The 10513-nt window shown below is 31.3% G+C and overlaps 1 protein-coding gene across 1 annotated transcript; it reads left to right on the top strand.

The window, feature by feature from the left end:
* Positions 1-2341: 2341 nt before the first annotated feature.
* Positions 2342-7514, top strand: LOC149547972 (lysine histidine transporter 1-like). The gene is made up of 8 exons (XM_089794822.1): positions 2342-2899; positions 5041-5216; positions 5409-5792; positions 5887-6280; positions 6579-6684; positions 6790-6881; positions 7012-7080; positions 7278-7514. Exons 1-8 carry the CDS (start codon positions 2852-2854, stop codon positions 7374-7376), a joined length of 1368 nt encoding a protein of 455 aa, XP_089650948.1. The 5' UTR covers positions 2342-2851; the 3' UTR covers positions 7377-7514.
* The last annotated feature ends 2999 nt before the right edge of the window (positions 7515-10513 follow it).

Below are 10513 nucleotides of genomic sequence, written 5' to 3'. Positions count from 1 at the left end.
GGATTTGTTATAAATTGATAGTGGGTCAATGATGAAATGATACAGTTTACATGGGGACTATTGAGGTTTTTTACAAGGAGTGTGAGAGTGTTAGATAATGGGGAGGGTAATCCATATCCTAGATAATTTTCTACAATATAGAATGTAAACACATTTTGGAGTACAATATGATATTATGACTAGGGATGCAATTAATGCACACACATCACCTAGGATGTAGGACTATGAGGAGTAAGTATAAGTTAAGTATACAAAAGACTAGTTGAATGAGTATGGAGTTGGTGACATGGGAGCCACAATCATATACAAAGGATTTTGGGACTATATTGAGAGAAAAATTATTGGGCACAACAAATACTAGTACAAGACAATGTTAGGAGTGTTCGAGCCAAATAAGGTGGCAACATCTAGGAGAGAGATGATGTAGTCTATACATGTGGGAAATGATGGAGATGACAGGGATAATGGAAATGGAGAAAGGGATGTACAATATTCTAGGAGATGAAGAATTGATAATGTTTATGTTAGGGTTTAGGAAAATATGAGCAATAAACAATAGTAAGATAATACATAAATAGAAAAGATAGAAAAATAAACAACATGAAGATTTAATGTGGTTCACCTAATATGGGCTATGTTGATGCCTAAAATTTCCTTTATGTGCAATGACTCTTATGGTAAGTATAGTGAATGTGGGACCTTGTGCGCTTTCATCAGATGGCCTCTAGGATTTTAGAAGCCAACTCTTCTTTTTATATTGAGGGGAAAGGGAAATAAAAGATAATCTTAGTAAGTTGGTCTGCCAAATCATTTGGAACAATGTATTGTATTTGGTTTATCATTACATATGTTGAGACATGTGCAGTGGATGTTGTGTATTTGGATGTAATTCACTATTGCAATTGTACTTATGTATTCACTATGAGATTATGTATCTAATATTCATTTACAATTGTGGACATTGTACTTATGGTTAAGCCTAATTAATAATTATTGTTCAAATTTGATTTAATATGAAAGAACCCTTGAGAACAGGGAACTATATTTGTATTGCTCATGTGTATATGATGTATATGGGTTATAATGCTTATGCATTGTTATCTTGATGTTGCATAAAAATATAAGAATTTTATTTTGTTTAATAAACATTATAGTTCATAATAGGTTAATTTATCTTAGGTTCCCTAGTGAGGATTATAGCACATGTATTATGCTTTTAATTCCCAAGCCTAAGGCTTGAACACCCCAAGCCATAGCATGTGCGCTCTATTGTGTGCATAGATAATAGTGCGATCGCGGTATGGCTTAATAGGAGAAAAAAATTAAGTGGCATATCTTTGTCCCTCATGATTGTGCACTTACTCAAAATAAAAGCATATGAATTACCATTCAATACAACCCACTTGGGATAGTGATATAATAGAAATACTTTTTTGGATTTCACTTACATGTTTAGTTCGAAAGATTACACAATGCATAAAATTGAAGATGGGTGGAAAATACTATAGTCTTCACAAAATAGATTTCATGATACCGATTTGACTTAGAAAACCACCAATTTTTTATTTGTATTGCTAGTTGTACTAATGACAACTTATAAATGTGAAATCTCCTTTGTTATGTTATACATTATATCCAAAATGAAAGTAACCTAATAGAATTAAAAAATAAATAGTTGACAACTTCATAATTAGAAGATTGTCAAAGGGCCCTTACTCTACTGGTGAAGTTGAAAGGCTCACAAAGATTGCACCAGGGATCAATTCTTGCTGAGTGCAAAGCCCTCCAAATTCGTAAATTTATTTTTAGAAAATTAGAAGATTAAAAAATATGAAATATCATTAAATAGAACCCACTTGCAATATTGATATAATAAAACTTAGAAAAAAGTTGACCCTCCATAAAAAAAAATTAGAAGATTAAAAAATATAAAATATCATTAAATAGAACCCACTTGCAATATTGATGTAATAAAACTTAGAAAAAAGTTGACCCTCCATAAAAAAGAATTAGAAGATTAAAAAAAAATGAAATATCATTAAATATAACCCACTTGCAATATTGATATAATAAGACTTAGAAAACCACCCACATCTTAATGTATCGCTAGTTGTAGTAATGACAACTTAGAAATATCAAATTTACATTACCATATAGTACATTGAATCCAAAATAAAAGTAAAGCCATAAAATTTGAGCACACATAGTTGAAACCTTCAAATAATTAAGATATAATGTAATATAAAATTATGATATGAAAGAAACATGTAGTTTTTGAAAGAGACAACATTATAATTTATCTTTCTAAGCTACTTAGAAAACAAGAAAGAGGCCACGCAATACCTACCTGGTGAAAAGAGAGGAATCAAGAAAAGAAACATCATCGATGAAACAGACTGAATCAGCGGCGATTTCGAAAAAAAAAACAATGATATTGGCTTTAAATGAAACTCCAACAGTTTTCTGTTTCCTCTTGTAGCAAGCGGATGCCTCGAGGAATTTCCGCGTTTTTTGATGAGAGGGCATAATAATGTTCGGCTGCTCTCGAAAATTCGTACGGTGGAGATCATACGAGAGATGAGACGAGGTGAGATAACAGACGTGATGTGGAGTTGCATAGATGCAGGTCCCGCAATTTCAATTTTGTGTTTTCTCTCTGTCTGGACATGTTTGGATTTACCGGTGTGCCGGCTTTAAAAAACAAATACAAATAAACCGTGCCAGGCCTTCTTGTTTGACTCTTTAAGATCGGATTTCTCACCTGGAACATAGCCTACATAAGGTCTCTGCCCTGAAGGATTGCTATTGCCCGGTTCCAAGTTCGAATCCCTGGGAGGCTCAGATCTGCAAGATGGTATCCGAAAGTGAAAACCCTGAGAACTCAACCCCTGCAACACAGGTTAGTGGAAATACTAGTAACTTCTTTTCGTTTCCCTCCAAATTTATCTGCTTTCGTGATTCATAAATTTATGGCGGAGCAGTACCTAGTTCAAAGAACGCATTTTCATGAAAATTACAGAAGTACAGCAGAGAAAAATTGCTGAATTTTGGTTTTCGATTTCAGTTTGGGAGTTGTCTGCCCTCTTGAATGTTTAGCAGCTGGTTAATTTGAATTTGACCACAAAACGCAGGGTCAAGTAAAGTTTTGCTGAAGTTTCTTTGGCTTTTTAGGGCGAATTCAAAATGATTGTCAATTATCCCTGTTTAATTTCCCCCCTGTTTCTTTGATCGGAAAATTCGCCAGTTGTTTCGACTACTGCTTCGGTCTTTTTTGAAGAGTCGACTGAGAATTTCGAATAGTGCTTTGTCGTCTTTACTGATAGATCTAGTCCTAATTAGTTTCCATTATAATTGGTTTGTGAGCTCACAATACCCGGTCCAGAAAGAACAAAAGAGAAAAACTTCAAGTTTCCTGCCATTAATAAGCACATAATGAAATCATTAGCTTAGCGAGGACTTTCAGGAATTGTAATCGTGTCTTCATACATGTTTGAATTTAAATTCTTTGCAGTATCCGGTCCAAGTAATTTATGAGAATATATATATATTTTTTGTCTCATAGAAAACTTTTAGGAATTGTAATTATCTTCTTCATATATGTTTGAATTAAAATTCTGATAAAAATATAAGAAGCTAAGAGTTTTTTTTATATGTTTGAATTTAAATTCTTATAAAAATATACATATTTCTATAGGTGTTTCTTCTTCATATATGTTTGAATTTAAATTCTTATATTCTCGTGAGAGATGGATTAATGTTGAATCACTATTCATGAAACATGGGTCAATGAGTTTGACTCAAAATCACATAGTTGAATCGTGATAGCAATATCACAATATACATACCTACAAGTAGTTGTTTCTTTTTTTATATGTTTGAATTTAAATTCTTATGAAAATATACATACCTCTGAGTTGTTTTGTTTTTTTTTTAGGATTGTGATGAAATTTCATTTGTTATTAGATCGAAATCAATAATTTTCTAAATTAATTGGTAAAGTTAAATGGTTTCAAGTGATTTCATTAGGTTCTTACATCATAAGAAATGAGGCCATGATCATTTTCTAAATAGTAACAAATATATAATTTCAACTAATAGACTTGTATTCTTATAGAGAATAGCTAAAATTACTTCATAAATGACCTCCTTAAACTAATGCCCTAAGAAAAATATAAACCTAGCTAATACTATTTCACCCTTGACCACCTATTTTATATAGAAATTACTTAAATAAAATATCAAATTTTTTTTTTTTAATTAAGTTGAAAAAATCTATTTTCTCACTTTTATGTTAGTTAAATTATTCTCTTGTCAAGGAACTTTTTGTTTATGATCAAGTCTTATAGAAAGACTTTTTAGAAAATGTAAAACCAATTGATTTAGATCATTTATTTCAGTATTTTTAAATGATACAACTAATTTAAAGATAAAACATTAAGAAAAAATCAGTATAATAATTTTATTTATCAACTAGACAAGAACCTACAAACAAGGAGGTTAATAAATGATCAAATAAATTATCAGCTATCACATTTATATTTTCCTATATAATTTCACTTAAATTAAATTTATTATTTAATCCATTATTAAATTATACTCAAAATTCCTGTATTTATTGCAAAAATTAGTGTTGCCTCTAAGTTATTTTCCTAAGTTAATATTTTCTATGTAGTAAGATAGGGCCCTCACGAAAAAAAATTCAGTTTCTTTTCCAATTCTCTGGTAATAAACTATTTTCTACGAATTCTAGTGGAACGTGGATGTTAACGTCGTATTTCTTTTGGGGATCAAGAAGGGTAGCCTTTGCTTTCAAGTTATCTCGTTTGCAATGCCATGTCTTAACTTTCTTGGAGTCTCAGAACATTAATTTGAAAACTTGTCAACGTTCTGAACCTTCTCCTAATCCATCTTCAGAAAGCTTAGGAAAGAAGTCAAAACTGCTTCAATTATATTCAGTGTCGACTAAAAATCTCTTGCTTTTTAAAATTGCATACTGAATTCGCTATTCCAGAACGTAACTAGTTTTGATCCTCCTTGAAGGATAAGTTAATTTCAGGTGAGGAACCAGAGAAGAAAGAAGCAAAGGCTTATGAAGATTGGCTTCCAATCACATCATCTCGTAATGCAAAATGGTGGTACGCGGCATTCCACAATGTTACTGCTATGGTCGGTGCTGGAGTCCTCAGCTTGCCCCATGCAGTATCAGCCTTGGGATGGTATGAAAACTCTAAAAAACTTAATTGTACACTTGTTTTTTTCTCTCAGCAAACTAGTCTAAATTGGCAAAGGCTTAAAAAATCAAGGCATAACAGTTAAAATTTCTTTATTAGCTGAGGACTTCATATACAGTGCTATAGAATTTACCAGTCTATGGATCTAAGTTGTAAAAAGTGTGATTTGATTTGCAGGACTCCAGGAGTAATAGTGCTGGTGGTATCTTGGATAATTACTCTGTACACACTCTGGCAGATGGTTGAAATGCATGAGATGGTTCCAGGAAAACGTTTTGATCGATATCATGAACTAGGACAGCACGCTTTCGGAGAAAAGCTTGGTTTGTGGATAGTTGTCCCGCAGCAATTGATAGTAGAAGTGGGAGTAGACATAGTGTATATGGTTACTGGGGGAAAATCTCTCAAGAGGTTTCATGACCTTGTTTGTTCAACTTGCAAGGATATTAAATTGTCATACTTCATTGCAATTTTTGGTTCAGTTCACTTGTTTCTGGCACAGCTTCCCAATTTCAATTCAGTAGCTGGAATCTCCCTGGCTGCAGCAGTAATGTCCCTCAGGTAAAGCTTTGTGATTTGTGCTTTGGCAGTTTTAACTCAAATGCATAGGAAATGCTATACTAAGTTTAACCCCATGACAATTGGATTGCTGTAGCTATTCCACAATTGCTTGGGGAGCATCAGCCCATCAGGGGCAAATAGCGGACGTGGACTATGGTATAAAAAGCTCATCCACTGCAGATGCAGTGTTCAATGTGTTTAATGCTCTGGGAGACGTGGCCTTTGCTTATGCCGGGCACAATGTGGTGCTAGAGATTCAAGCCACTATACCTTCCAAACCAGGGAAGCCATCAAAGATTCCTATGTGGCGAGGAGTCATTGTTGCATATGTTGTCGTTGCTCTATGTTACTTTCCTGTAGCACTAATCGGTTACTGGGCTTATGGAAACTCTGTTGCGGATAATATTCTAGAGACAGTTGGAAAACCCACATGGCTCATTGCAGCTGCAAATCTGATGGTGGTGGTTCATGTCATTGGAAGCTACCAGGTATATGCATAGATCTATATGTTAGTAGTATGTGTTGTTGTATCAAAAACCTAACATTTATATTATCTGGATCTATGATACAAATTTCTTAGGAGGCCCTGATCACTAAGTCAAAACTTTCAACACTATACTCTTTTAAATGCTGCTTTAAACTACTTGTTTGGTTCGCAGCATTTACATAGATTTTGCTTCTTATAAGTAATCTTGCTATCCAAATATATGTTTATAATTTGGTGTAGATCTATACCATGTCATAACTAATCTATCTATTGATTGATATGTTTATAATTTGGTGTAGATTTATGCCATGCCAGTATTTGATATGATGGAAACTCTATTGGTCACCAAACTAAACTTCGCTCCAGGAATATGGTTACGTTTGGTTGTTCGCTCATTCTATGTTGGTAAGTGGAATTGCATTTATAAGAAAGTTAAAATTTAGGGAAGAAGTATTGCATTGAACATTTGAGATTGGATTTGTCCTAACATTTTTTTTAAATATACTTTAGCGGCAACTTGCTTTGTTGGTATATCACTTCCTTTCTTTGGAGGTCTACTTGGATTCTTTGGAGGATTTGCATTTGCTCCTACAACTTACTTTGTAAGTACTTGGTATTCCATTTTTATTCAACTTGTCAATATAAGTAACTTTATTTATACATTTTAACCAACATAAATAAATCCTGAATTGTATTTAATAAATAACCTCTTTATCGGATTCTATATTGCAGCTTCCATGCATCATGTGGCTTGCAATATACAAGCCAAAATTGTTTAGCTTGTCATGGATAGCAAATTGGGTATTGCATTCTATACTTGTTTTTCAATGTTGTTGATTCTTTTTTTAATTAACATTTCATTTAGTGATCAAAGAATAAATAATCTTTTAATGAGTAATGTTATTATAACTATTTAAACAATTTTTATTCAACTTTTATAAGCTTATGCAAGTGAAAAAATATTAATAAGTCCCCTAATGCATTTTCTTTTTGTGCAGATATGTATAATTTTTGGAGTTTTACTCATGATGGTGTCATCTATAGGTGGCTTAAGGACCATAATTAAAAAAGCATCAACATATAAATTCTATTCATAAACTATTTATAGAGTTATCAATACCTTATGCTTACCATAAAATATATGTTGTTATGTAGAATTCATAATTTATGTATAGAATTATCAGTCCCTTCTATTTACCATGACAATCTATGTTGTAATGTAGTAAATTTCGTCATTTTTTTTTGTTTTTTTGTCATTACTCAACTATCTTCACCTTGTTATGTTTTTTGTTTGTATTCTACAACAAATTGTCATGTCTACTTACACTACTAGTTGTGATGTGCAATAAAAATATGTGAAGTTGTTTAATAAATATGAAGGAAAAGTGATATTATGCTAACTTTATAGAATGTTTTGGTATGTGCTACTATGAGGTTCACCTAACTGTCTCTACCATGCTAAATTTAAGTTGGTCTATATTTCATTGTGAGTTGCTAGAGTTGTTATAACATCCTTCACTACTCATTAGCTAATGTGGTGGAATTATGTGGTCATTAAGTGATGCAAAGAAAAAATAAAGTTATAATAGTTTGAAGGAATATATTCATTTTGTACAAATAAAATGAATTTGTGATAGATTTTATGAAAAAATTGGTATGTAACTACACTAAGAGATTCTTGTAATATCATAATAAATGTAAAAATTTTGTTTGCAATATAATAATATGTTTTTAGGATCATCATTACATAGCATTTAAAATTTTTATGTAGCAAAAGAAAATATATCTAACATACAAATTTTCAATGTTTGAAATTTAAATATTTCGGTAAAAGTTGAATTTATATTATATTAAACAAATTAAGCTAATGGAAAATCAAAAAGTTTAATGGTCTTAAACTATGGAAAAATACATGAAAAATAAAGACCCAATATCAAAAAACTTGCCCATTACATTTACCATTCACCCTTTTAGCCTATCTACTACAATTTTATTAGAGTATATGAGAGCACGATCCATACATGCAAAATATACAAATTAATTTCTAAATTAATTTTTTTTGAAGATCCAAAGTTCTAATAACTTTCTTAAAACTTAGGGATTTTCCTCCTCCAACTCTAAAACACTTTCCCACTAGGTTTCCTTTGAGAATTTCAATGTCTTCATTAATTTCTTTACCACATCAAGTTCAAGTAGTTGTTCATTTCATGCTTTATCTCAAAGATAATCCTTGATAAAGTTCCAACCCAATTGGGCATCATCACAGCACTTCTCCTTATCCTTAGCAGTGCTCTATAAGAGGAAGAGATTCAAAGGAGAAGTGAACATGAAGTCATTCTCTATTTTTTTCCCAAGAAAATGTCCACCATTTAAAATAACATTAGAATTCATCCTCTCTTCTCAAATCTTCCCCACAAAATAAACTCATTTCTTTCTTGTAATCAAAGTAAAATTTGCCTCCATGATAATATAGAAACCAACCTCTAAAAATATTATTGTGTCTCACACCACCCAAAAACCAAATACAATGAGGTTGGTAGGGTTTGACCAACTTTGCACACACTCGGTCCTATAGAAACAATAATCATAAATGTGTAGTAGAGGTACTCTCAAGTAATCACATTTGAATATCATCATTCCTCTATACTGATACCGTTTAGGTCTTAAAAAATATCATTAACCTAGATAAATTTATTATTGTCATCCACTTGGACAGTGGATTATCTATATCATCCCCCACTTCGAGAAATCAGATAACTAAGCCCTTATGGATTTATTTATTCTCCAAGAAAATGATTCACCTTTTTTGTTGTGTTTATTACAATTGTAGAGTCTCCTTATAAATGAAGTTTCAAAATATTATGCCTATTTCCAATCTAACTACTGAGTAAGTTTCTCACACTTTGGCTTTATGATTGTACCATCTACCAAGTTTATGGTCCCAAACGTAAAAGTGTTTCCTTTATCAATCCAAGCCACAAATACTACTCTTGATGAGGTAGGGTTTCCTCTTGAAGCTTTGTCAAAATTGATCTTGATCTATAAATCATTTGGTTTGCATCAAGTTACTTTCTCAATGTAAAAATAAAATGGATTAACCTAAGAAGGTTTGCTAACAAGCCTTAAACATAAAGCATTTAACAATTCGATTAAATATTTATAAAACATTAATTCAAAGATTTAATTTTTTAATAAATATGAATTAAAAAAAAAACCCTTATTTCAAGTATTTTATAGATAACAAGGAATGTGATTTGTTTTTCTTTAGAAAATAAAATCTACAAGGATAAAACACTATTAAAAGAGTTTAACTTACGTAAACTCTACCTATCATGTAATTTGTTTGCTCATGATAGAAATTAAGTAGATGAATTTTTAATTAATAATTTGTGAAAGTATATTGAATGGGCACCCAACTTAGATATTTTTACTTATGTAAAAGATTTTTATGATTTTGTAACAAAAAAAAAAAGCATAGGTATGTGTTGTAAGAGTAAAATATTTGTAAATTTACAACAAGAAAGTTAGATCCAACCACAAAGACCTAGATTACTACAAACAATATTCCTAATACCAAGAGAATGAAAATATAATTTAATACAAATTAGCAAAATTAAACCAAACCATTGCTTCAATCATCAAATCCTTCATTTTCTCTCTCAATATCAATTTAATGTGGACTCTAAGAATCTCTCAAGATGACAACATGAGAATTCAAGATTGTTTGTGGTTGTAAAATTTGAGAACTGATCCTGAATATATAATATTTTTGGACTTCAACTAAGGTTAGGTGATTGATCATATAACTAGAATTGATTGATCGGGTGACTAATTTGATTGAATAGATGACTGGTTTGAGATATTAGAAGGTTAGGACAATTTGAGAGTTAAGTATTGTCATGATAGAATGAATTGAATAGTCAGATCAATTGATTGGAAGTAGAATGGATTGATTGGACAATCAATTGAATTGATTAAGAAAAAGAATAAATGAATTGGTTAAAAAGACTAAATTGATTTAATAGAAGACATAATAGATTAGTGAAAAGGTGTAGTCCTCACCTATAGTTTTCTTTTTAGTTCATATTGCCAAACTCTTTTAGGTCATTTTTTATGTGTGTTGGTTATTTTAGTGATACTTGAGAATATGGATGTATGACATTACATTATGATTTATTTATATAACCATGATTCATTAGTTAGTTTCAGACATTATGAACTTTGAGTTGATGAT

The sequence above is a fragment of the Cupressus sempervirens genome, chromosome 7, assembly GCF_028749045.1.
Source record: "Cupressus sempervirens isolate cs-2001-9-10 chromosome 7, ASM2874904v1, whole genome shotgun sequence".
Classification (NCBI taxonomy): domain Eukaryota; kingdom Viridiplantae; phylum Streptophyta; class Pinopsida; order Cupressales; family Cupressaceae; genus Cupressus; species Cupressus sempervirens.
This window is presented reverse-complemented; position numbering and strand designations above follow the sequence as displayed.